At 43.9% G+C, this 27,815-nt stretch overlaps 1 protein-coding gene across 2 annotated transcripts; it reads left to right on the top strand.

Annotated features, from left to right (window-relative positions):
* Nucleotides 1-393: 393 nt before the first annotated feature.
* On the top strand, nucleotides 394-27,175 carry MSRB2 (methionine sulfoxide reductase B2). Of its 2 annotated transcripts, none has more exons than XM_003903462.3 (5): nucleotides 394-676; nucleotides 9,246-9,346; nucleotides 15,271-15,347; nucleotides 25,525-25,672; nucleotides 26,952-27,175. In XM_003903462.3, exons 1-5 carry the CDS (start codon nucleotides 481-483, stop codon nucleotides 27,054-27,056), a joined length of 627 nt encoding a protein of 208 aa, XP_003903511.2. In that variant the 5' UTR covers nucleotides 394-480; the 3' UTR covers nucleotides 27,057-27,175. The 2 variants fall into 2 exon arrangements, with proteins under 2 accessions (XP_003903511.2, XP_009212353.2); XM_009214089.4 differs by lacking the exon at nucleotides 394-676 and adding an exon at nucleotides 979-2,595.
* Nucleotides 27,176-27,815: the final 640 nt, after the last annotated feature.

Here is a 27,815-nt window from a genome sequence, read left to right as displayed (position 1 = left end):
ACACGCAGGCATGTCAAAGTAACTATGTTGAGTGAAAGAAGCCAGACAAAATCAAGTACATATGGGATGATTCCATTTATGGACGACTCTAGAAAATGCAAACTAAAACAGATTAGTTTTTGGGCTGCGGATGGGGGATAGGTGGGGTGGGGTAGGGCGAGGGAGGAGCAGGAGTGGGAGGAGCTGGGAGATGCAGAGATGGGTTGGGGAGGTCCTCGGGAAAGGGAAGGGAGAGAGGAAGGGGGAGGAAAGGCGAGGGGAAAAGGAGGGGAAGAGGGATAGGGAGAGAGAGAGGCAGAGTGGGAGGGAAGAGGGGCGGGGACCTGTGAGGGCCCAGGGCGCATAGTGGGAGGAGGAGGTGGGAAGGAGGGAAGAAGGGAGGAGCAGGGGAGGGAGAAGAGGTGGCAGGCGGTGTGGGCGGAGCGTGGGGAGGGAGGCCGACTATCGCCGACGGAGGGGAGAGAATGGGGGAGGGGTAGGATGGGGGCAGGGACAGAGACGGGCAGAGACGGGCAGAGGGCAGAGGGCAGAGGGCGGAGCGGCGCCGGAGCGGGCGTCATGGCGCGGCTCCTCTGGTTGCTCCGAGGCCTGACCCTCGGAGCTGCGCCTCGGCGGGCGGTGCGGGGCCGAGCCGGCGGCGGCGAGCCCTGCACTGGGCCGGTACTGGGGGAGGCAGGTAGGACGCGGGTCCCGCAGGCCCCACCGCTGCCTACGGCTTTCGGCGTCATTTCACCCGCTGCACCCGGGAGCCTAAGGACGGTCCAGGCCGGGCGCTGCCCTGGCAGGCACCCCTGCCCCCCCGCCTCCCCCCCCGACCCGAGGGTCTGGGACAGTGGATTGTAAACTTGGTGGCGGCGGGGTGGCGACTGACCCCTGTGAGAATTCGAGGAAATGAACACATGAGCCCCCTAAATGTGCGCGAAATTGGTTTTTTTTTTTTTTCTCTTGGCGCAGGGGCCCCTGACCCCTATCCGGGACTCCAGGCGAAGGCCCGCGGTCTGGGCTGCAGCAGCCCGGCCCGCGCGCCCCTGTGAAGGCCTCCAGTATTTCGCACTGCAGCCCTCTTCGTAGTTCCGCGGGCTTCCTTCCAGCATCTGAGAAGCCGGCAGTTCACACTAGGGATTCCTGGGGTGTTTCCTGCCCTGCTGTCTTCCCGTGTGTCTAAGAGCCAGGGAGACTGGGTTGATCATTTGTTCCTTCTTTAAGGTGACAGCCATTGTTAATGACTGAGACAGAGACCAGGGCGAGAGAGAGAGAGAGAGAGAGAGAGAGAGAGAGTGAGAGTGAGTGTTAGTTTTCTGCTAAATGCCTTTGGATCCTTTCTTGGATGTGGGTACCTGCACACTTCACCAAGCAGGAAGGAGTCACCTCGGGAGACCTGTGCCAGCTACCCCTGTATTTCAGGTCTATTTCAGGGGAACTTAGTGCCCCAGGGGATTGGCTTCCTGGGCGGTTGCCAGACTGACCCACTCTGAATCCAATTTTATATATGTTCATTGAAGACATTCACCCAACTGATGAAAATGTACCAACTCATTCTGAGCTCTTTTTAGCCCCTGAAGTTTTCAAAATGTAGTGTTAAAAGAATACTTAACTAAATAAAAGCGTTGGCGTTGTGAAATGTTAGCTGATCCAACATGACTTCCAGCTATGACCTTTCTAACCACTGGTGTCTCTGGTCAGTCAGTCTGATGACCTTTGTGAGCCCACTGTATGCCAAGCGTTGTTTTGCTGAGAACCACAGGTAATAGAAACAGATCACAGTTACCGACGAGCTCTCTATAACCCCTTGATACAGGATGGTGGTTATAGCAGTAACTACTTCATGGCTATAATTGCTGCTGTCAGAAGCAGCCTAATGAATTGCCCTGGGATCTGAAGTTCTCCACCAACATTAAAATTTGGCCAGACACCAGTAGGTAACAGGAGCTATGTACCTTATCAGATATCCGTCCTGGGAATTTATTCGAAGGAAATAGTTCAAAAGAAGAACAAGGAGATATATGCAAAGATGCTTTAAGCACTGGTCTCTTATAAAATGGAAACTGGCTGTAACTCAAATCAGTTAAGAAATACTTACGTAAATCATGAAAATTAAATTCAACAAACTTTTAGGGAGTCATTAAAAATGATAAACAGGGAGTAGTTCTGGGATGAAGGGCCTGGGCATGAATAGATGCAGATTTTGAGTCTTGGCTCTCTGTTACTTCCTGGCTCTGTGTCTGAGCTCAGGCTGCTATTGCAAAACACCGTGGACTGGGTGACTTAACCGACATTTTCTCAGAGTTCTGGAGGCTGGGAAGTCCAAGATCAAGGTGGGAACGGACTTGGTTCCTGATGCAGACCTGCTTCCTGGCTTGCAGTTGACTGCCTTCTCACTCTGCGTTCACGTGACTATCTCAGGAAGGACCACTAGTGCCTCAAGGGAGCCTCACCTTTATGATCTAATGTAAAACTAATAACCTCCCAAGCCCCATCTCCAAATACCATCTCACTGGGAGTTAGGGCTTCAGCATATGGGAGTGGGGAGAGGAGCAGGGAGAATACATAACATTCAGTTTGTAACAATGTTTTTGGACATCTTTCTTGAATTTGGTAAGTTTAAACTTCAGATTTTTTTTTCCTTCTATCAAATAAGGCTAATGATAATAGTAGGGTTGTTGTACAGAATAACTTTTTAATTAAATATTTTGTTACAATGTTTAACACTTAGCAGGCACACAATAAATGTTAGTTGTGATTACATAAATAAGTGTAAAGGACAAAAATGTAGCTACATTTAAGTTAAATCATGGGCTTAGGGAGTGTTGAGAGAGAGAGAAATTGGGAGGGGGGAAATGAGAAGATACTGAAATGACAGTATTTTTCTCCAGTGCTGCAATTTCTCATATGCTCAGAATGATTTTTTTTTTTTTTTTTTTTTTAAATCCAGGTTGATAAAGAGCAAACTGAAAAAGGAAAGTAAGAAATATTCTGGAGCAAAAACTCTGTTGCTTCAGGAAAATATTCTTTCTAGAGATAACTATGCTAGGAAACCATCCTGGGCATAGGGTTAAAACAGTCCAGGTACTGTGATGGGAGAGACTAGTTCTGCAGATCAGAATGGGCTGGGGATTCTTTTAATACCAGTTTCTGATGAGTTCCATTAGATTCAACACATTATTTATTGAAATGAAGTGGGCTTATGTGTGACAATTGGCAGTATAGCAACTGTGGCCAGGAAGGTTAGCAAAACCCGAAGAAGGCACCCAGTAGGTAACAATAGGACCAATAGTGGATTTCCTTAGGGATGAAAAAGTTGAGGCCCACCCCGTGGAACTTCTGGCCAACAAGATATATGACCTGTGCAAATCACAGCACACAGAGAGAAGGGAACTCCAAGGAATTTGAGTTTATTAAGGCATAATTCAAAGTAAAGTTATGTAGCTATCTCATGCAATAGCAGCAATGGATAAATGTTTTCATAGTGAAGATAGCAAGAGAATGTAGAGGGAATCTGGAAAATGTGTAGCCCCCAAAGGATGAGCACGTGGTGCAGAGGACAGAAAATACCTGCACACACACACAAAAGGACACAACCAGTGTGGAAACCTCTCTCTAGCCATGGTGGCCAGAAGACTTGACTCATTCCCAAGTGAGAGAACCTGTCGTGTATCTAATGCACACGTGCCTAAATTGCTGTTTGATAAAACTGCTCAGAATTTACTCATACTGCAATTTTTATTTAAACTTTGGTTGTTTTCTAAAACCCTAGTGTGTTCATTTGCTAGGGATGCCATAACAATATACCACAGGCTGGGCAACTTAAACGATGGAATTCATTTTCATACGGTTCTGGAGGCTGGAAGTACAAGACCAAGACTTGTCATGAGATTTGTCCTGAGACCTCTTTCTTTAACTTGGGGATAGCCACCTTCTTGCTGTGTCCTCAGGTGGCCTTTTCCCTGCTGTCCCTTCCTCTTATGAGAACACCAGTCTTATTGGACCAGGGCCCCCTCTTAATGGCCTTATTTTAACATGATTGCCTCTTTAAAGGCCCTGTCTGTAAATGCAGTCACATTTTAAAGTACTGGGGATTAGGACTTCAACATATGAATTTGGAAGTTGGGGGGCAGGGAATATCATAATTCAGCTCTTAACATCCAGGTCAAAGAAACCTCTAAAAGTGATACAGCACACATATATCCTGACCTGGGTGTACCCAACTGAGCGTTTGTCATTGCGCTATCAAAGCAAAGTCTGTGTGCTCTTGACTGAGCCTTCTAGGCTGGCAAATCTGCAGCTAAATGTTGCATAATTGGTGCTTGAACAAGAACTAAACATTATTGCCTACCCACTAAAGCTTTCACACACATTAAAAATGGTGTAAAAGGTCCACATTGATAAGGATTAAAAGAACCATTAAAAATGTTCTTTCATATTGTACTTAGATGAAGGCTTAATTCTTTTGGTTAGCAATTTAAATACTAGTTATATATTTTAAACTTAAAAAGAAAACATTACAGCGTGGCACTGTATCATGAACCTGTAGTCTCAGCTACTTTGGAGGCTGAGGAAGGAAAATCACTTGAGCCCGGGCGTTCAAGGCTGTAGTGTGCTTTGATCATGCATATGAATAGCCATTGCGCTCCATTCTGGGCAATACAGTGACACCCGGTCTCTTAAAAAAATTAGGGCAGAGGGAGGAGGTGGTGTCTGAAGAACAGATAGTCACTCTCTAATAGGTGTAACAAAATACAGAGGTGTGGGAGAGGGAGCTGGGAACCCAGACAAACTCAAGCCTTAGGTTCAAAGCGAAGGAAGTACCTGCTTTAAAACAGATACTTGAGAGTCCCACTCTCAAATTCATGAGAGTCCCACTGACTTTTAGCCCTTCTCTAATTCCCACTTTCCAGTGTCAGCTACTATATTGTGCTGCCTGTTGAGTCACACTAAGGACAGTGCTTCCAGGAGACAATAGGGTTTTTTTCTAAGCCCATTCCACTTCCTCCCTGAAAGGAGATAGGGAGATAAAGCCAGCTTCACAGACTGTAAATTCCAACCTTAGTTCCTGAAGTTGGTCCTCTTGCCTATCCACAGGAATAATGCAAGATCTTTGCCACAGCCAAGAGGAGGGTGTTTTATCATGATGCTGTTTACTCCTTTCCTTGACAAATGTCAGTGATAGCCAGAGATTAGGTCTCACAAATTCCCCCACGGGACCAGAGTTTAAATATGGGAGGAGGAACCCAGGACATTCACTCTTACTAGCAAAGCCTGTTCTTGCTCTTTTTAGTGCCTCTGGCTAAAGCATTCCCTTTTTTCATCATTTGGGGTGGCCAAAAAGAGATAGGATCCTGAACAAAAGTGGCAAAAAAACAGACAGGAGGAGGCTTGTATTAGTTTGTTTTCAAAGTGCTATAAAGAAATACCAGAGACTGGGTAATTTATGAAGGAAAGAAGTTTAATTGGCTCATGGTTCCACAGGCTGTACAGGAAGCATGGCTAGGGAGGCCTCAGGAAACTTACAATCATGGTATAAGGTGAAGAGGAAGCAAGCACATCTTACATGGTCAGAGCAGGAGGAAGAGAGAGAGGGGGAGGTGAACTTTTAAACAACCAGATCTCTCAATAACTCACTATCATGAGAACGGCACCAAAGGGCCCCCATGATTTAATCACCTCCCACCAGGCCCCACCTCCAACACTGAGGATTATAATTTCACATGAGATTTGTGTGGGGACACAGAGCCAAACCATATCAGAGGCAGTCACTTGTTCCATTGTGACAAGATGGAAAAAGGGGGGCCGGGCGCGGTGGCTCAAGCCTGTAATCCCAGCACTTTGGGAGGCCGAGACGGGTGGATCACGAAGTCAGGAGATCAAGACCATCCTGGCTAACATGGTGAAACCCCGTCTCCACTAAAAAATACAAAAAACCAGCCCGGGCGACAAAAAAAAAAAAAAAAAAAAAGGAAAAAGGGTAGATGTAGGTATTGTTAAGTGTGATGGTTTGGTAGCAAGAAGGTTTGTGGCTTTTGATTTTGCAAAAGTGGAATCTGTTGAGAGGAAGGGGAGATGTAGTAGAGACCATGGTTTGAGGAGAATGGAAAAGGTTTTTTTTTTTTTTTTTTTTTTTTTAATTTCAGTAGGTTTTTGGGGAACACGTGGTGTTTCGTTACATGAATAAGTTATTTCTGTAATGGTTATTTATCAGATTTTGGTGTATTCATCACCCGAACAGTGTACATGGTACCCAATGTGTACTCTTTTATTCCTCATCCCCCCTCACAGCCTTTCCCCTCTGAGCCCCCAAATTCTATTGTATCATTCTTATGCCTTTGCATCCTCATAGCTCAGCTCCCACTTATAAATGAGAATGTACAATGTTTGGTTTTTCATTTCTGACTTACTTCACTTAGAATAATAGTCTCCAATTCCATCCAGGTTGCTGTGAATGCCATTATTTTGAGTGGTATTCCTTAGTATATATATACCATCATTTCTTCATCCACTAGTTGATTGATGGCCATTTGTGTTGGCTCCATATTTTTACAATTGCAAATTGTGCTACTATAAATGTATGTGCAAGTATCTTTTTTCATATAATGACTTCTTTTCCTCTGGGTAGATACCCAGTAGTGGGATTGCTGGATTAAATGGTAGTTCTACTTTTAGTTCTTTAAGGAATCTCCACACTGTTTTCCATAGTGGTTGTACTAGTTTACATTCCTGAGAGTGGAAAAGGTTTAAAACATCCATTGCAGAGAAATGGGAAGACAGCTGACTGGGGAAAGATAATACTCACCATGGTTCACTGAAACCCCAGTGAGATGAGTAACTTTGAGTTTATAAGGACAACTCTCTCCCCAGGTGGGGGATTTCCTCCAGTAGTGCTTGATGGTACAGGGGTAGCCATGGAGAAGATAGTTTTTTAAATAAGCTTTTTTATTTTGGAATAATTTTAGATTTATAGACAATTTATAAAAATAGTGCAGAGTTCTCAAAACCCCTCACCCAGGTCCCCCTGGTTATCCACTGACACCATCATAGTACATTTGTCAAAACTGTCTCTGTCTTTCCTTGTTTTTCATGACCTTGACAGTTTTGGGGAGTACTCGTGGGGTTCCTTGTAGAATGTCCCACAGTCTGGGATTGTTTGATGTTTCTCCTCACAATTAAACTGGGATTATGGGCTACTGGGAAAAATCTCATGGAGATGAAGTTTCTTTCTAGATTCATGTGCTCTTCCCCGTCTCTCCCCTCAACACTGAGACACACACACACAAACATACACTCACACACTCACACTTACTTATTTATATTTCTCTTGCTAAACCATTTGAGAGTTGCAGACATCATGACACTTTACTGCTAAATATTTCAGCACATTTCCTAAGACCAAAGACGTTTTCCTACAAAACCGCAAGACGGTTTTCCTCTCAGGAAATTGAGCACCCTTGTCTAATACACAGCTGATATTCAAATTTTCCACCATATACCAACAGTGTATTTTATAGCTCTTATTTTTTTTCTGGGATCTAGAATTTAATAAAGGGTCACACATTGGTTTCAGTTGTGGAGAGTCCTTGCTTTCCACAGGAAAGTGAAAATTTCCCTAAATTTTCACTTATGTGATTGTTTCTTCATGAAACACAGATTGAATGTTTTCGGCAGGAAAACTTTACTGGTGATGTTGTGTCCTTTCCAGAGCATCACATCAGGTAGACAAGATGTCACCTGTCCCGCTGTTGGTGATGCTAGCTTAGCCTATTTGGTTAAAGTAGTGGCATTTTTCTTCTTTGTAATTAATAAACTCTGGGGTTGTATTTTGGGAAGATGTGACTATTCTGTTCCCCAACAGTCGAAAGGGGTTTTGGAATCCTCTGATGATTTTTACAAAATGGTGATCTAAAAATTTCTATAATTCCTTCTTCATTTATTACTTGACATTCTGCAGGATAACTCTGAAGGCCATTGAGCAATAGTAATTATCACATAAATACATTTTGTTTTGTCCCCAAAGTGTCAAATACCCCAAAAATCATGTGTTAACTGAGGTATATTCCATAGGAATTTCAGATATATATTTCCATAGTAAAAAGAAACCCCTGTAGTCTTATAAACAGTATATTTAATAAAAGATACCTCCTAGGGGAGCCCTTGTGTAAAAATAATAACAGTAATAGAAAGAAAAAAACTTTTAATATATTAAATAGTTTAAAAACCTTTTAGCAAAATGTAAGCAATCAGCTATATGCATCACTGGAAATGCAGTATTGTTCGGTATTATAAACTGGAGAGAAGATAAGTCTTTTCTTGCTGAAGGACAATTTAGGACTTTTTTTTTGTAACCTTAAATGAATTTCAACTGTAACTTCTGACATGTTTGATATATAGATGCTGGCATCACGGGCATTTAACATTTCATCTTCAGTGCCATAGTCAGATTACTAACCCTTTGGGCCTCTGTTTCTCATCTGTAAACTGAAGAGTTGGACACATTACAAAATCCTTTCCAATTCTTAATGTTGGATGATTAAAAACATTTATTATAGGAGTTGGACTTCCTACTCCCTTTGGCTAAAGAGAGTATTGCTCTAGTTACTTGTTTTACGCTCATGTGAATAAATGTAGTAATATAGATGCCAAGGCGAGCAGGAAAGAGGAAAACAAAATATGGACAAAAACCATGAAGCATCATAATAGATTATTGTAGGTCTGTTTCCCTTTCAGGACTATATGCTATGGGAGTTTCTTCTTTTGTTCCATGCAAGAAGATTTTTAAAATAGAGACCTCCCTTGACAAAGAAAATCAGAGCTATCCTTATAAACCAGCAAGGGAGAAGAGTTTAATAATCGACTAGCTCATGGTTCTTTTCTGGCCAATGCCTCAGCTACTTCCGGCTAGATCCTGACAGCAACTGCTCCTCTGAAAGTCATCAGAGAAGAGAGGATCAGTTTCTATCCTTAGGTACCTGAAGGGAATTATTCCACATTCTTTCATATTTCAGCTGCCTCTTTCACTTCTATGCCCCAGGAGGACTAGAAAACTGGCTCTCTACTTCTTATTAATTTATTATTAAATTAAATAGTCAATGAAGGCATTAGCCTTCTGGTCCCCATGAAGAATAAACTCGTGGGAGAGAGAAGAAGGGACTGGATTATTCTGCTGGGTGACAGTGCACTTAGGGAAAAAAGCCAAGGAAGAAAAGTCCATCAGGTGTTTTTGTTTTAATTTTTAAAACTCCTGTTTAACAATACAGGGTCTCTTGCAACGTGTGAGCTGCCTCTTGCCAAGAGTGAGTGGCAAAAGAAACTAACCCCAGAGCAGTTCTACGTCACGAGAGAAAAAGGAACGGAACCGGTAAGCTAAGCTGGTTTACAGTTTTCTGATTGCGTGTGTTGGCAGTGAGGGGGCAGCTGGAATAGGTCCAGCTATGAAACCCAACTACCCAGCAACACTCCTCTTCCATTGTCCCCTTCTCGGAGTGTTGATATTCATCAAGTTGTAGAAACCTGAAACTCTTCCCTGGACACATCATCTCTATTCTGACTCCTAAATAACCTTCCTGTCATTTCAATTCCATGCACCGCTATCACCTCCCCTCGGGGCCAAGTCACTGTCACCTTCTCTGCGCATGGCCATTCTTGCTCCAGCCAACCCATTCTCCACACTGCAGCCAAAGAGTTCTTTGGAAAACACAAATCTGACCATATCACTCCCCAGCTCAAAACCTTCGGTGGCTGCCCAGTGCTTTCAAGGAAAAAGAAAAGATGAGATGACTAATAAGGTCCTAACGGCCCCTGGCTCCCACCCCATCCTCAAATCCAGCCATCTTCCCTCTTGACCCAGTACTTTGGCCACACCACCCTTGAGCTCTCACACACCCTGGGCTCCCTTCTCTCTTAGGGCCTTTGCACCCGGCATTCCTTCTTTTCTCCCATCATCCCTCCCCACACCCTCCACCCATTCATTCAGACCTACCTTGTAGCTCTCAGCCCAAATCTCACTTTCTCTGGGAAACCTTCTCCTAGCCCCCAGCTAGGCTTGCTTCTAGCAGAACTCTTCCTTCATAGCATTTGCCATCGCTGCTATAACCCCTGGCACCTAATGTGGTGGCTGGCCATAGTAGGCATCCAAAAAATCAACTTTTGTGAATGTTGAATGACTGCCAGGTAAACGGTGCAAACATTATTTAAACTGCGTTCGGCAGTCTCGGCTTTCATTCATTTTCTGAGAAAACAACCCTCAGTGGTTCCTCATTATAACATCACTTTTTACAGCACTGCATTTATCTGTGTGTCTGTGTGTGTGTATCTGTGTGTGTGTGTACAAGTTTCTGGGGTACAGGAGAAAATTTGTTACACATATATAATGCATAGTAATCGAGTCAGGGTATTCAGGGTGTCTGTCACCCAAATACAATGCATTTTTGTTAAGTGTCATCCACCTACTCTGCTGTCAGGCCCTGAGCATATTCCTTTTCTCTTACTGTATGTTTGTGGCCTTTAAGCCACTTCTCTTCATCCTCCCCCTACCCTCTGCTCACCCTTCCTAGGCTCTGTTATCCGTTTTTCCACTCGCTACCTCCATGTGTTCAAATTCTTTAGCTCTCACATATAAATGAGAGCATAGTGCCGCATTTCTTAACCAGCAGTCTTAGACCCAAATATAGCTGCTGGAATGTAGCTTTTCTGAATTGAACTTTGTTATTAGGTATTTTTTACTAGTGAAGCAGATCTCACAGAGTGGACCCCAGCCCTGTGGCTTCAAGCATAGTAGAGTATGAATGTTTTTTCCTTTGTCAGCACCTGCAAAACTCATGTCACTACCCACATGCACTGCCATTGTAATCACGGTGTCACCCTCAGTTTCTCCAATGCTAAAGTCATCAGAAGGACCAGCACATCCCAATAGAGTCTCTTGAAATGCTGGTATTTTTGAAAACTTCCTGTAGGTGGGATTTTACTAAAGCCCTCGTTGGGAAAGAGACTACATTAGCCATTTGTGGAGACTGCACAAGGGAACCACATGATACTCTGTGAGCAGTTGTATGTATTCCCAGAGTATTCTAAGCCAACCCTAATTCTCAGGTGCAGAGTCAGGCAGGGCTTGGTACGTAGAGAGAACCTAGAGATGAGCTGCCAGATGTTTAGGAAAATAAATCTGTGGGCTTCTCAAACAGATGGTGCAATATACTCTCTGTATTTGGCCATTTGACAAAATGGGCATCATTCATTATTTTAACTAATGTTATAAATCCCTTTCCATGGATCCATTTCCACGTTTAACTTTTTAGAATATTGCAGAAATGTAAGCCTTCATTAGCTTTGTTCACCTAAGAGAAGAGAAATAAAACATCGAAGGTGTCTCTTTGGTGACTCTAAATTAAAATTCAGTCCCACATGGTTTTTCTTGGGCAACAGTAATATGCTAGCACTCTGCTAGACCAATAGAATAAATTTACAGGCTGGCTGAGAAATAACTGAAAGTCAAGTATCAATAGAAGGGAGGTTTTGTGCGGGTCATTCTCTGTCTACTCTCCAGATCCACTCTCCACGGGATTCCCCTGCTCTGAGCTCTAGGAAGAGTGAGCAGTTCCTCTTCCCTGCAGCTATTGATTCAGTTTAGCCAGTGGGAGACACCAGTGAGATCTAAAGGTGGGATGGAGAAATCACTAGGGCCCAGCATTCTCTCTGTGGGGCTGCAGGTTGGCAGTGGCTGTGTTCCTTTATTGCAGGTGGCAGCTCTTGCAGGCAGCCCTCCCCTGCAGGTGCAGCCTCACCAGGTTCTGGCTACTCCCTCTTCCTCTGTCCCACAGGCCTAGTGGAGGCCATGGCTTCTCAAAGTCATTAGCCTAGGAGGCTTTGCCCTCACTTGTGGATTTCCATTGGCCCTGTCCGCACCTTTGTAAACAGTCCTGTGTGAAGTTATCCGCAGTCATCCCTCTTGAGTGTGTCACCTGTTTCCAGCAGGTGTGTTGTATTGACAAGATGGAATGGCAAACTGCCGTTGGTCCAGCAGACCTTGCAATCCCAGGGGAATCTGGAACGTCATTCTCTCTCTGACCCTGGCCCCTCCCTGTGCAGCCAGGCATTTCAGTTCTCTCTTCTAAGTATTCTTGAATCTCTTTCTTTTATTTCCACTGCTCTGCCTGAGCAGGAGCACACTCCAGGCCTGCATGTGTGAGGGACATTGGATTGCTCTCTGCCTTTGGTGGCATCTTGCCCCATTCCAGCTCATTCTTTACCTGAATGTCAAGAGAACTTTCTAAAAACCAACTCCCATCAGGTGTCCACCCAGTTTACAAGTTTCCAGTAGCTTCACATTTCCAGTAGGACACAGTTTAAGCTCTTCGTCACGATCTAACCAACCCCAGCTGGCCTGGTCTCACCCACCTTCCGGCATCATCTCTCTCCATCCTCCTCTTTGCCCTCTTCTCTCATGTGGGCCTTGCCCAAGGTGTTCTGCCTGCCAGAAATACTCTTCCATTTCCTCATTCAAAAGTCAGCTTAGTGTTGGCATTTTTCTATAATAAACAACAATCAGTTGTGCAATTTAGAATAATAATAAAAGGTTAAGAAATAAAAAGACTCCCCCCCACCATCTCAGATAATATCTGATACAGACAGCCTTTGTGGAAACTCCCTTCATAGTGAAGGGTACAGCGCTACCCGAACTCCATGCCATCTCTATCATAGCTGTCACCGCATGGTATAAATTGTCAGTTCACGTGTGTCTTCCTCCCACTGAAGTAGCAAATTCTTTGAGTGCAGAAACTGTTTTGCTGCCCACCTCTGCAACATTAGCACCCAGCTCAACCTGGGTTTATATTAGATTATCAGGTAAATACTAGAAATGAGATAGAAGCTGAGTTTAACCCTAAATAAGTTACAGGACTTGTATAAAATTGGAGAGGGAGGGCACATCAGGAAGCTAGGCAAGGAGAGAGTGGGTAGATGTCATTTCAGAAACTATGTTGGCTGAGTATTCCTTTTCATTGATTTTTTTTTTTCCTTGAGATGGGGTTTTGCTCTTGTTGCCCAGGCTGGAGTGCAATGGTGTGATCTCGGCTCACCGCAATCTCCGCCTCCTGGGTTCAAACAATTCTGCCTCAGCCTCCCGAGCAGCTGGGATTACAGGTACCTGCCACTACACCCGGCTAATATTTTGTATTTTTAGTAGAGATGGGGTTTCACCATGTTGGCCAGGCTGGTCTTGAACTCCTGACCTCAGGTGATCCACCCGCCTCGGCCTCCCAAAGTGCTGGGATTACAGGCATGAGCCACCGCACCTGGCCTTCACTGATTTTTTAATTTTTATTTTGCTTACTGTGATAGCAGTTATCTGTCACTTCCTCTGTCCAACTGCCCCCCTGCAATAATTAGATTATGTTTTGAGTCTTCCCAGGCTGTCTGGATCCTATGAAAAGGCTTTTCTAGATCAGCCTTGGAACTGGCAGTCCTGTTTTGCATGTGTGCATCTTCAGCCCAGGTTGGAAGGATGGGAAGCTTCCTCTTTTTTTTTTTGTTTTTGAGATGGAGTCTCGCTGTGTCGCCCAGGCTGGAGTGCAGTGGCACAGTCTCGGCTCACTGCAACCTCTGCGTCCCAGGTTCAAGCAATTCTTCTGCCTCTGCCTCCCAAATATCTGGGATTACAGGCATGTGCCACCACATCTGGCTAATTTTTGTATTTTTAGTAGAGATGGGGTTTCACCATGTTGGCCAGGCTGGTCTTGAACTCCTGACTTCAGGTAATCCACCTGCCTCGGTCCCCCCAAAGTGCTGGGATTACAGGCATGAGCTACCATACCGGGCCAAATTCCTCTTCTTTACAGCTGCCAACTAGTGCCAGTTTTGGGAGCAGGCATTTGAGGGGACTGGCCATAAAGGACCAGCTCACTACCATTCAGATTTCTGCAGCTAAGTTTAGGGTTTTAAAGAAGGAAAACATCCAAGTGTGCCCAGATGGTAGGCTCAGTAGGTTAATTTGAAATTGTCTGTCATGCAGCTCACTGAAAATGTGCTGTTAAACTACCACAGGGAATTTGGATGTTTGACCTGTGAATGTTTTGAGTTGGGAAGCCTGGAGGGGTCTGAAGATTTCCTGAGTCAGCTTTGTCACTTGATGAGCTGTTCTGTGCTTTGGCTTTCCTCTGGCCCATAGGAGGGGATGGTGCCTGCTGCCAGGCCCTGTGATAGTGGATCTTCATAGTCAGCTTGTGCAAGGGTTGATTTTCTTTAATTTTCTTTGACAGAGGAGATGACAAAAGAAATTGGGCAAAAATGGTCTTTAAAAAAAGTCATCAGCCGGGTGCAGTGGCTCATAGCAAGTGCCTGTAATCCCAGCACTTTGGGAGGCTGAGGCATGCCGATCACTTGAGGTCAGGAGTTCGAGACCAACCTGGTTAACATGGTGAAACCCCGTAAAAGTACAAAAATTAGCTAGGCTTGGTGGCATGCACCTGTAGTCCCAGCTATTCGGGAGGCTGAGACAGGAGAATCACCTGAACCCAGGAGGCAGAGGTTGCAGTGAGCTGAGATCGTGCCATTGTACTCTAGCCTGGGCAACAGAGTGAGACTTCATCTCAAAAAAAAAAAGAAAAATCAAGTTTGAGAAATAACATTTAAACAAATATTGACTTGGCTCATTCATTGACTTGTCTCCTGTTCTCCTCTCAGAATACCTCTGAAAACTTGCAAACCCTGTAACTCACAATGAACGTAGTAATTTCATCTAAGTAGTAACCTGGGTTGGTGGGGGGAGAATCTAGCTCATTATTTAACATTTATTAAGTACACTGTGTCCTAAACATTATATGAAGCATATTAAAGGCAAAATCCCTGATCTCACTGAACTATGCTTTTTATGTATTTATATTCTGTCTTTAACTGGAGATTTCAAAGTATGTTAGACAGTGGACTAGATTCCTGTTGTATTAACTCTTCTAAAAGGGAGAACGAAATCTCACACAATCACAGAGGACAAGACTCTGTTCTCTTGCTTTTTCACCGACTTTGATGCTCTTGGATGAAAAGTCCTGTATGAATACAAAGATTATCAATGTCATAATTTGCATATTGGGTGCAATAAAGCCCCGGCTGTAGATACATCTGCAGGCTGCTTCATTGGGTGCATTATAATTTTCTCTCTGGCGTTATTTGCACTTCGTCAAATTAGTACAGAAATTCCTTGATTTGGGGACTTACCCAGGATTTAAATCTGCTGTATCATCTCCTGCCAGTAGTATGAGAAATCTGAACGTGACATATCTAATTTACTTTCAGCCTTTCAGTGGGATCTACCTGAATAACAAGGAAGCAGGAATGTATCATTGCGTGTGCTGTGATAGTCCACTCTTCAGGTAAGATAAAGAATCGAGAGCTACGGAAGGAGAGCAAACCTCCAGGTTCTTACTGCTGTGTTTCATTTGAGATCTTGGATAAATAAATACCCATAATACCCATTTTGTTTTTTAAATTGCCCTTCTCATTTTGCATTGTTGCTGTAAGGAGAGCTATTCATATGAGATACTTGCCTGTCTTTACTTTTATTTCTAGCATTTAGAGCCATTAACAAGACTTCTTAGCTTATATTCTTCTTTCCTCTATCCTCAAGAAATAGCAAGGAAATAAAACTTGGTGGGTACCTTATGATAAAACTATTAGAGATTTTTTTTTTTTAGAGGGAAAGTATTTAAAGAAATCTAAACCATGATTATATTTGCTGGGCCATGTGATTAAAACTCTCTTTCTCCCAGGGAAAATGGGTTTATAATTTAATTTAGGAAATGTAGAATTTTATGAGGATAGATTCCCCACAATGCTTGACAGTAGTGAATACCATACCGTCTTCTATATAGCTAAAAGTAAATTTAATTGTCCCTTGATTTCAAAGCCTCTTTTAAGTCAATCAGGATCTGAAATCTCTCAACAAAGGCTTTTTTGTTTAGACACGCAGGAAACAGTCTTAAAAAAAAAGTAGATTCGATGGAGAAGAAAGGAAAATATCTTTGAAGTCCTATTTTTCAGAACTTCAAAGATGTTTTCCTTTCTTTTGCATCAACCCTAAATTAGTTTAGAATAAAATATAAATCAAGCCAGCTCTGTGCATCACCCATTAGGCAGTGCTTCCTTCTGTCCTCTGGGCTTTGAGCAGTCTGGGCCTTCCTGCCCGACTGGCTGCTAATGTGGGCCGCGTTAGGAAGCCGGACCCGCCTGCAAGGATGAGGAGCGATTAGCATCGATTTTCCTCCATGCTCACAGATGGGCAGGCCTTTGCCCAGATGCATTCACATTGGCATGGGGGAAACTAGAAGGAGGTTAATTTTTACACAGTAAAATGTGGGACTTAGGTTTCTGAGACAATAGTTATTTCTTGACGTTTGGTTCTGTTAAAGAGGAGAGGTAGGACTTTGAGATGGCCCATGAACTTTAAGCCATAGAACCATGCTGCCAGCATGTCAAAGGCTCCCTTGTTACTGCAGGCATCAGGCAGTGTTCTGTCTCCCTCTTCACACTGTGAATACAGAAGATAAATCATCCTTGCAAGAGCATTCTCCTAAATCATAGTCTTCACTCTTCCCCTTCCTTGATGTTCCGGTTTCTGCATCTGAAAAAGAAGGGGCCTTCTTCCCTTCCTTTCACCTTGCAGGCTTAGTTGTAGTGTCAGAATACTGGAACCAGGAGGGTCCTGAGTCCAGAGCACAAACCTCTGTCCAGTAGAACTTCCTGTGGTGATGGAGATGTCTTATCTGGCCATGTGGTAGCCGCTCATCACATATGCTTGTTAAGCACTCAAGATGTGGCTAGCATGGCTGAGAAGCTGACTTTTTCAATTTAATGTTAATTAATTTAAACTTAAATTTAATTTTAATTAATTTAAACTTAAAAGGCCACATGTGGCCAGGGGCTACTATATTAGCACAATGCTAGTTCAAATTAAGGAAATTAAGTGACCAACCCCAGGTCCTGGAGGTTGTGAAAGAGTCAAGACTAATAGGAAAACCAGCTGATTCTCCAAAAGCCCACTGACCAAGTGGCCAGTTTAAGGGACTGCCAATTCACCAACCTTGTTTTTGTGTAACCATTTAGTTTCAGTTGAAAAGTTTCCATTTTGCATTCTTAAAGACTTCTGAGTTTGTTTCTGTTCTTCTTTCTTGTTGCTGCTACTGCAGCTGAAGGAAACAATATATTCCTGAAGATTATTTATGTTCCAGAATATACTGTTCTTAAAGATGCACTCATTTATGGGAGAGGCAGTAGAATGGTTAAGATTGCCAAGGTATATATCCTGGCCCCATTGCTATGTGACCTTGAGCAAATTTCTTAACCTTTCTGTGTCTGATTTCCTCACTTCTAAAATGAAGATAATAGTAACTAATTCATAAGGTTGCTGGGAGGATGATCTGAGTCATGAGTTAATACATGAAAAAGCATAGAGCGATGCCTGACATGCCTGACTCAGGCCAGGCAGTTGCTGCAAGTTAGTAATGATTTTTTTTTTTTTTTTTTTTTTGAGATGGAGTCTCGCTCTGTCATCCAGGCTGGAGTACAGTGGCGTGATCTCGGCTCACTACAACCTCGGCCTCCCAGGTTCAAGCGATTCTCCTGCCTCCTGAGTGGCTGGGATTACAGGCGTGTGCCACCACGCCCGGCTAATTTTTTGTATTATTAGTAGAGATGGGGTTTCACCATGTTAGCCAGGATGGCCTCGATCTCCTGACCTCAGGTGATCCGCCCGCTTTGGCCTCCCATAGTGCGGGGATTACAGGCGTGAGCCCCCGCACCTGGCCATAATGACGTGTTCTTAAGCAACAGAGCCCTCTTAGGGCTGTATACATGAATGTGCTTTTGATCCTGAGGAATTCTGGAAGATATATTCTAATTAATGAGAATATACAAATGCAGACTATATTCCTGAGCCTTCTTCCTGTTCAAGAGGAGTTTTAGAAATACGTTCTTGTTTTGCCTCTCATTTTCCTTCTCTTTCTGTCTCTGGTCTCCAGTTTCTATAGTAGGAAGCAGAGGTACAGAAAAAAAAATTCCTTCAAATGTTTGTGTAGAATGAAAGTGAAGGGAAAGTTGGTCAACCAAAACTAAGTAGTTCTTTTAACAAGTAAATGCAGGGCCCGCTCCTTTGAGCTGCCTGCTTCAGCTCAGCTGCTTCCTGCCTGGGACCCCCTTCATGCTGTGCTGGCCTCCTGGGATCTGCTCAGCCCCACTATTGCTAATTGAAATTCCACTTATTTTTGGATCCCAGATTTATCCTGAAACCTCCTCTGATAGCACACACTGTGGGTTTTTTTTTTTTAAATCTGCTTCAAATTCCTATTTATCAGTATCACACAATTTAGGACCTAATTATTCTCCTATTGGTTCAAGTATTTTATTTAGTTAAGGAGAGAAACTTGATTAGCTCTTGAGCCCCTTGGCCATCTTATCCTTCTTGGACAAGCCTCATGGAAGTTGCTACGGGTTGAATTTTGTCTCCCAAAAAGACAGGTTAAAGTCTTAATCTCTGGAAGCTGGGAATGTGACCTTATTTGGAAATAGGGTGGCTGCAGGTATAATTAGTTTAGATAAGATCATATTGGAGTGGGGTCAGCCCTAGTTCCAAAATCACTGCTGTCCTTCTAAGAAGAGGAGAAGTCGTCCAGACAGAGAGGAGACAGCCATGTGAAAACGGAGGCAGAGGTTGGTGATCTGCAGCTATAAACCAAAGACTGCCTACCTTAGAAGGTAGGAAGAGGCAAGGAAGGATTCCCTAGACGCCTCAGAGCCCTGCGGACACCTTGACTTTGGACTTCTATCCTCCAGATTGTGAGAGAGTCCCACCCATTTTGTGGTATTTTGTTGTAGCCACCTTGGAAACAGATACTTAGATGCTCTGTAAGTACTTCTTGATTGGTTGATTAATAATATCCGTCCTGCTGCTTAGAAGCCATAGCAGTGTTGGGACTATCAGAAACTGTGGTTATGGGCTGGGCATGGTGGCTCACGCCTGTAATCCCAGCACTTTGGGAGGCCAAGGTGGGTGGATCACTGGAGGTCAGGAGTTCGAGACCAGCCTGACCAGTATAGCGAAATACTGGCTTTTCTAAAAATACAAAAATTAGCTGGGCATGGTAGCACACGCCTGTAATCCCAGCTACTAGGGAGGCTGAGGCAGGAGAAGAGCTTGAACCCAGGAGGTGGAGGTTTCATTGAGCTGAGATTGAGCCACTGCACTCCAGCCTGAGTGACAGAGTGAGACTCCATCTCAAAAAAAAAAAAAAAAAAAAGAAAGCAGCTGTGATTATGAAATCACTGTGGAAATGTGAGGGAAGTGGCTGCAACTTCTTAAGCACTTACATGCCCGACACTGGGCTCCAATGCTTTGCAAACAATCCTCACCTTCCAATAAGGAGCTATGAAAACCCCCATTTAACAGATGTGAAAACTGAGGCTTAAAGAATTTAACTAACTTGCTCAAGGTCACTTATCTAGTAAGCCATAGTGCAGGAATTTGGGTTCCACTGGAGCCTGTACAGTACACTCTTCTTGAGAGTGGAAAGCACCCCAGCAATGAAAGAGCCCTCTGGACATGTGGCAGGTGCCATGTCCAGGCTCTTCATGTGCATCATTTCATCAGACCTCTTGGCAGCTCCCCGTAGTGCTGTTATTATTCTCATTTCATGTGAGGAAACTGAGAGGAAGATGAAATAACTTGTCCAGGGTTCCGCGGCTTACAGGTAGCCAGCCAAAATATGACCTCACAGTTTTGGACTCCAGAGCCCACATTCTTCACTAGCTGAGCTTCCATTAAGCCACGTGGGCAGCACCGTTGACATAGGTGCCATCGCCTTCTGGTGCCTGCTTTCTGAATTACAGGTGTAAGTTTCTCAGAAGACATAACCAGTCTCTGATGGTGATCCTGGCCAGTGTAACTCATGAGTTCCCTTTCCAGAGCCTTGTTGCCAGCCTCATCTGCCAGACTTACCATCATTCTCCTCATCATCCTATAGTTGTTGGAATGAGTTTGGTGCACAGTTTTTGAGAGCTTCTGCCTCTCCAAATCAGAGACCTTTAATCAAAGGTATCTGGGTCAAGAACACTTTCCAGCATGTGTTGCCACACTCCTAGGGACTCCAGACTCTCATTTCGCTAACTTGGAATGAAGTGACATTGTCCCCCACTGCCACTTCCTCTCCTCCTTCTCTCCTTCCTTCTCCCTTTCTTCTTCCACATAAGCCTATTGGGAAAGTGTTTATTAAAATCTATTGTGGGATCACATATTTCACAATCATAAATCTTCTTAAAATAAGAGGAAACAGAGCCTGATACTAGTTCACGTTTTACATAACGTCCTGATGTCTTATGCACCATGGGTAACCAAGTAATATTGTTAAAAACCTTTTGTGTGCCCCATTCCCTCAAAGGAATAGAAATTCTTCTAAGAGGTTAGGGCTGTCAGTTATCACCAAGTGCCTGTGCTGTTGGTTTGGGAACTGTAGAACTTCCAGAAATCAAGTAAAACCAAAGCAAATAAAATGAAACAAAGTAAAAATCCCTTAGAGTATATGATTCAGAATGGTTTTAGTTCTTCAAGGGCAAACCTTACAATCTGCTAATCACTTAAATATGTATATTGGAATTTCTGATTGGCTTTAATATTTTCGTTCCCAGTCTTAACTTATATACGTTAGGCCTCTCATATTACTTGGTAAAATCTCCAGATTCTGCTAATTGCATCAATAAAGGTTTATTGTTTCCCATAAAATGCTTTAATGAGTTTTTATTAGTCGTAGGTTCATTTATTTAAAAAATTTTATTGTAGTCATAATTCTCCATCAAAATTCATTTAATGATCACTAGTTTATATATAATGTTGAGGATGGAAAGACTGGGATTAAAAGATACTTAATGATGTTTTTCCCTGAGCAGAGTGGTCAGATGAATGTTTTCGAACCCTTGGAAGAGGATTGCAAAGAACCTGACCTGAATATGCAAACACTTCTAGTTGGACCCACAACTGCTCACATTTCATAGATTTCTGGTATTAATAATAAAAAAATTAAAAAATAGCTACTGACTTATGTGCCATGTGTCAGGTACTATGCTAAGCATACATACAGAAAGTGAGGTGATAATTCCATTGCTATTGTTAGCTTTTAAAAAATCATACAATCTATAAATGTAGAAAAGGAGTCTTTATTTCTTCTAAAGGGTTACAGTCTTCAGGGTGGCCATCCCACAGGCTGGAAAGCGAGCTCCCAGCCAAGCGCAGATGCAGGCACTCGGAAGGGGGAGCAGCTGGGGTAGGAGATTTATGCTGAAGGGGTTGGCTAAATATACCTATTTAACAGATCACAGGAGGGGTTATGAAAATTCGTGAAGATGGTCCTGACATACGCATATTGAACAGACATGCATGTAACACATGACCTATGTTTATTTGGGGGTAGAAACTTAACATTTAAATGTATTACAATTAGACCCTGTACATCAAAAGTCTTTCAGGATATGAAGGCCCGCAAGTGCACAGCCTCTGTAAACCATCCAGAACCAGTTCATGGTCTTTTAATCAGGAGAAAGTTACTAAAATCAGTCTCTTGTGCAATCAAAGCTGTAGTTATGTCTGGTGGAACAAAGGGTCTCAGCTAGTCACTGTCTGATGGTAGATGAGCTGCTTATCTCAAGGCCAGTGATTGTTTAGCTGCTAGAGAAAAAGAAAACCCTTGTGGCAGTTGTAACAGAGTTGATTCTTTAAGTGTAGGGGTGTGTGACTTCACCCTCGCCTGGCATGGCCTTAGGTCCTGTTTATAATGTGGTATATTATTGCCACAAAGAGTCTGTTTGCCAGTCTTATGATCTCTATTTAAACATCAGTGCTGGTCATTTGTTGTGTCTAAACCATGAGAGGGAGGGGGTATAACGAGGTGTGTCTGACCTCCTGTCCCATCATGACTGGAAACTCGGTTTAAAGGTTTTTCTGGAGTCCCCTTGGCTAAGAAGGGCTCTATTTAGTCAGTAGGTGGCTTAGAACTTTTTTTTAGTCTATGCTTGTCTATAGATTAGGACGCTGAGGCTTCAAAAAATTAAATGACTTGCCAAGGTGACACAGATGTAACAGACAGATCCCAGATTCACACCCAAATCTTTCAGAAATCAAAGCCTTTCCTCCTAATGGCTATACTTGTGGTTCTCAAAGCCTAGTCTGAGGACCCCAGAGATTCCTGGGGGGGACTTTTCTAGGGGCTTTTCCAACCACACTTGAGGCCACTTGAGGCCACATCCTCTTATACCTCAATCAAAACAACATAGCAACAGACTGAATCCAGAGGAAGATTCAGTTGTCTTTTTTTTAAGCCAGACGTTAAAGAGCCTTGCAAAATTGTAAAACAGTGCAACTCTTCTCATGAAATGTTTGTTTCATTTAGAAAAATATAATTATTTGTCATAAATATATGTGATGTTAACATGTAATAAATTTATTTCACATTGAGCATCTCTACTCTGAAAATTCAAAATCTGAAATGCGCCCAAATCTGAAACTTTTTTATTTTTTAAGACAAGTCTAGCTCTGTTGCCTGATCTCCACTCACTGCAACCACCGCTTCGTGGGGTCAAGATATTCTCCTGCCTCAGTCTCCCGAGTAGCTAGGACTATAGGCATGTACCACCATGCCCAGCTAGTTTTTTAATTTTTAGTAGAGAGAGGGTTTCACCATGTTGGCCAGGCTGGTCTCAAACTCCTCAGCTCGGCCGGGCGTGGTGGATCACGTCTGTAATCCCAGCACTCCGGGAGGCCGAGGCGGGCGGATCACGAGGTCAGGAGATCGAGACCATCCTGGCTAACACGGTGAAACCCCGTCTCTACTAAAAAATGCAAAAAATTAGCCAGGTGTAGTGGCGGGCGCCTGTAGTCCTAGCTACTCGGGAGGCTGAGGCAGGAGAATGACGTGAACCCGGGAGGCGGAGCTTGCAGTGGGCCGAGATTGTGCCACTGCACTCCAGCCTGGGCGACAAAGCAAGACTCCATCTCAAAAAAAAAAAAACTCCTGAGCTCAAGTGATCCACCCACTTCCACCTCCCAAAAAGCTGGGATTATAGGTGTGAGCCACCATGCCCAGCAAAATCCGAAACTTTTTGAGAACCAACATTAGACTCAAAGGAAATGCTCATTGCAGTATTTCAGATTAAGGATGCTTAACCGTCAGGTAAAATGCAAAATTCAAAAAGATCTGAAATCCAAAACACTTCTGGTCCTAAGCATTTCAGATAAGGGGCACTCAACCTATATTAAAAAAAAAAATTAATGCACATGTTTTTAAATTCTCAGTTATAATTTATAATTTGTTAAATGTTGGCATATGTAACTCATAGACAAAAGCTCTCAGCAATCCCTATTAATTTTGGGGACACAGAGGGGACGTGAGGGGTGCTGACCCCAAAATGTTTGAGAATTGCTGCATTACACAGTTGTTTCTGTGGGAGTTTGTGCTGTCAGCTAGGCTTCCTGCTGTGGGTGGCAAGTCACCCAGGTGCCGAGGCAAGAGACTGAGGGCACGAGCTGTTCCAGTACAATAAAATATATAAAATAAGAATAGTTATACTAGATATAGATAATAGATTATATATGACTATCATTAATCAGTAGTTTGTAGCGATTACTCTTCATTCCAGTATTACAATAATCCTCGCTCTACAATCATAACCTAGGAAAAATCAGGCCATACAGAGATAGGAGCTGAGGGGACATAATGAGAAGTGACCAGAAGACAGGAGTGCGAGCCTTCTGTTATGCCCGGGCAGGGCCACCAGAGGGCTCCTTGGTCTAGCGGTAATGCCAGCATCTGGGAAGACACCAGTTGCCAAGCGGACCGTGGTCTAGCGGTAGCATCAGTGTCAAGGAAAAACACCCGCTACTTAGCAGACTGGGAAAGGGAGTCTCCCTCTCCCCGGGGGAGTTTAGAGAAGACTCTACTCCTCCACCTCTTGTGGAAGACTCTACTCCTCCACCTCTTGTGCCCGCAGTTATCTGTCTCCCTGTAATGCTGTGCTTCAGTGGTCACGCTCCTAGTCCGCCTTCATGTTCCACCCTGTACACCTGGCTCTGCCTTTTAGATAGCGGTAACAAATTAGTGAACGTACTAAAGGTCTCTGATATGCAGAAATAATGGCGTAAGCTGTCTTTCTCTCTCTCCTCTCTTTCTCTCTGCCTTGGCTGCCAGGCAGGGAAGGGCCCCCTGTCCGGTGGACACGTGACCCACGTGACCTTACCTATCATTGGAGATGGCTCACTCTCCTTACCCTGCCCCTTTGTCTTGTATCCAATAAATAAGAGTGCAGCCTGGCATTCGGGGCCACTACCGGTCTCCGCGTCTTGGTGGTAGTGGTCCCCCAGGCCCAGCTGCCTTTTCTTTTATCTCTTTGTCTTGTGTGTTTATTCCTACAATCTCTCATCTCCCCACAGGGGGAGAAAAACCCACCGACCCTGTGGGGCTGGACCCTACATCCTTCTGTGTTCATCGTCTAGGGATTTTATTCTTTGCCACTTTTTCTTCTTAGTTTGTTTTGTTCGTTTGTTTTTTGGCTGGGTCTAACATTCAGTTCTTCTCTTTCTTCCTTAGAGAGAGAGAGAGCCATTTCCTTGCCACAGCAATTTTTGAAGTCTATTTTCCCAGTGCCATTTAAGGGGGCTTATCCATCAGAACACTGAGAGGGTGGGTCTTTGGTGAGTGGATTTACCTGCTGTCGTTCTTCTCCTTGTGCCAGCATCATGAGTCCTTGGGAGACTTCTGGAGGGCTAGGTTTCACTGCAGTTATTGATGCCAGGTACCCGGGCGTATTAATCAATCATCATCATCATCATCACCATCACAGCAAGAATTCTGGGCACTTACCATGTGCTCAGCCCTGTGCTAAGCTTTATATCACACTTCACAGAGTTCCCCTCAAATCCTCAAAACAGCCCTGTAGTGTAGATACTATTCCCATTTGCTAGGTGAGCAAACTGAGGCTTCAAGAGCTGTGGTTTCACACAGCTAAGAAGTTGCCAGAGGCAGCTTTTGAATCCCTGGTCAGGCTTCTGTGTTTAGATAACTTGAAATTCCTGTTGCTAAGCATGACTTTCTCATCAGACCTTACACTTCCGTGTTGCACCAAGATGATGATGACTTCCTCCGACCATTAGTATTTCGTTTTGATTTCTCCTTTTTTGACATTTTCAACACATGGGCTTGATCTGTGTTACCTAATATGCAACACAGTTCACAAAGCACCATGTGTTTTTAGATCCTTGTTGGACATCCAGAAAGAAGGCTTTAGCATCAAAGGATCAAGAAGTCCTTTCACTTCGAGAGGCAATGGCTTCAATAGTGAAGGTGCAGTGTGGACTATTCCTGGGGGACTGACTGTCACATAGCTGGGTGTGGGATCTGGCAGAGGAGAGTTGAAATACATCCTGTTCCCTGGAACAACACGTTGGGGCATGAAACCCTCTTGGCATGTTAATGACAGTGTCATTAGCAGCTGTAGTATCATTTATGTCTTCCACAGTTCTGAGAAAAAGTACTGCTCTGGCACTGGGTGGCCTTCGTTTTCCGAGGCCCATGGTACGTCTGGCTCTGATGAAAGCCACACAGGGATCCTGAGACGTCTGGACACCTCATTAGGATCAGCTCGCACAGAGGTCGTCTGCAAGCAGGTGAGATTTCTTATTTTGTTTTACTTTCCCTGATGCTGCCCCAAGTGCCACAAACAGCTCCCTTGTTCTTGGCAAATCTGGTGTCCTTTTCTAGGGGTACTTTTGTCTTCAGAACACGTGGGATTCCCTTTTTGTTTTGTGTTGTTTTGAGACAGAGTCTCGCTCTGTTTTCCAGGCTGCAGTGCAGTGACACGATCTCAGCCCACTGCAGCCTGTACCTCCTGAGTTCAAGTGCCTCAGCCTCCCAAGTAGTTGAGATTACAGGTGCCTGCCACCACACCCAGTAAATTTTTGTATTTTTAGTAGAGACGGGGTTTCGCCATATTGGTCAGGCTGGTCTCAAACTCCTGACCTCAAGTGATCCACCTGCCTCGGCCTCCCAAAGTGCTGGGATTACAGGCCTGGGCCACTGCACCCAGCCCAGAACACATGGGGTTTCTACACATGACAGTAATGATCACTCTCTCCCTTCTGGGCACTGCAAGAAAGAGAAAAGGCTTCTCCAGCTTCTCTCTAATGTGGCTGTTCCTGGTTCTAGCCTTCCATAGAGATGAGAACAGAGGTAGGATCTTCACCTTCTTTTGAGTAGGGATAAGGAGCAGGAAGCCCTTATCCTGCCATAGTGGCTGGAATCTCATCTTTGACTTACCCAGTGTGGCTGGCACCTCCATCTCCCCAACCTTCTTTTGCACCCTGCAGCATGTCACTGGCCGGCAGAGCAATGCTGCGGGTGACATCAGCATCTGTGCCTTCTGTGAGCCCAGTAGGAGAGAGTGGCTTAAATCCAGATCACAAATTCATTTTGATATCCTTAGCTGCTCACGTTTTCTGACTCATGGGTTTTGTAAAACACTAGAGGCAAGCTGATTAAGATAGCGTGGTTTTGCCTTAAGTGATAAATAATAATAATACACTGGGTACTACAATATTATTCAGTACTTACCCAGGAATTATGTTAATGCTTTGCGTGCAATATATCAATTAATTGTCCCCACCGCTCTCTTATGTAGGTATGATAATTATCCCCATTTTTAGATGAGTAACTCTAAAGGCCCAAATTTAATAACTCGCTCACATCCTATTGATAAAGGAAAACTATTGACCGTGACTGTGTTCTGCTTTCTTTCATTTCTTAATTTAATTCGGATGCAATAGACTTTTCTCCTAACACAGATGTCAGACTCCAGAGTGGAGTGATTTTGGGGGGGTTCGTCTGTCTGGTTTTACATAAAGAGCTTTGTTTGCATTTGGAGATGACAGAGGCTTCTGTCCTTTGCAGTGTGAAGCTCATCTAGGTCACGTGTTTCCTGATGGACCTGGACCCAACGGTCAGAGGTTTTGCATCAACAGTGTGGCTCTGAAGTTCAAACCAAGGAAACACTGACCGTCTTCAAGAGTCCCGTTCCCTTGCCACCCCTTCATGCGCACTCTCAATTTCCATAATTCACTTGAATGACTTGCTTTGTTTGCAATAAAACTGGCCTGAGTTTGCTGCTGTCTCCAGCGAGTCACTGCTTCTCTTAATTGATTTACCTGGAATCAACTTAATCCTGTGTGTTAGGCTGTTCTTGTGTTGCTATAAAGAAGTACCTGATCAGGATCTGGGAGAATTTGGAAAAAGAAAAAAAAAAACTAGAAAAATAAACAAAATTAAAAAGAAAAAAAAAAAAAAGAAATAACTGAGACTGGGCAACTTATAAAGAAAAAAGGTTTAATTGACTCACGGTTCTGCAGGGTGTACAGGAAGCAAGGTGCTAGCATCTGCTTGGATTCTGGGGAGACCTGAGGGAGCTTTTACTCATGGCAGAAGCTGAAGGTGGAGCCAGCATCTCACATGGCAGAGCAGGAGCAAGACAGAGTGGTAGGGAGGTGCCACGTACTTTTAAACAGCCAGATCTCTCGAGAACTCACTCACTGTCACCAGGACAGCATCAAGCCACGAGGGACCTGTTGGGAGCAAGCCCCCCCAAAACTGGCTATAAGTAAATATCTGCAGCAATGTAACATGCTCATAATGGCCATAACGCCCAAGCTGGAAGGTTGTGGGTTTACAGGAATGAGGGCAAGGAACACCTGGCCCTCCCAGGGCGGAAGACCGCTAAAGGCATTGTTAAGTCACAAACAATTAGCATGAGCGATCTGT

This window comes from Papio anubis, chromosome 11 (assembly GCF_008728515.1).
Source record: "Papio anubis isolate 15944 chromosome 11, Panubis1.0, whole genome shotgun sequence".
In the NCBI taxonomy this organism is placed as follows: Eukaryota; Metazoa; Chordata; class Mammalia; order Primates; family Cercopithecidae; genus Papio; species Papio anubis.
Note: the sequence above shows the minus strand (reverse complement) of the source record. Positions and strands in the feature narration are given on the sequence as shown.

What these genes read in the sequence shown, in the direction of transcription:
- MSRB2 (XM_003903462.3), top strand. Translation starts at nt 481, where the DNA reads ATGGGGGCAGGGACAGAGACGGGCAGAGACGGGCAGAGGGCAGAGGGC. An exon ending in GCCGGTACTGGGGGAGGCAG is followed by an intron (nt 677 to 9,245) that starts GTAGGACGCGGG and finishes TTAACAATACAG; the next exon opens with GGTCTCTTGCAACGTGTGAG. An exon ending in GAGAAAAAGGAACGGAACCG is followed by an intron (nt 9,347 to 15,270) that starts GTAAGCTAAGCT and finishes ATTTACTTTCAG; the next exon opens with CCTTTCAGTGGGATCTACCT.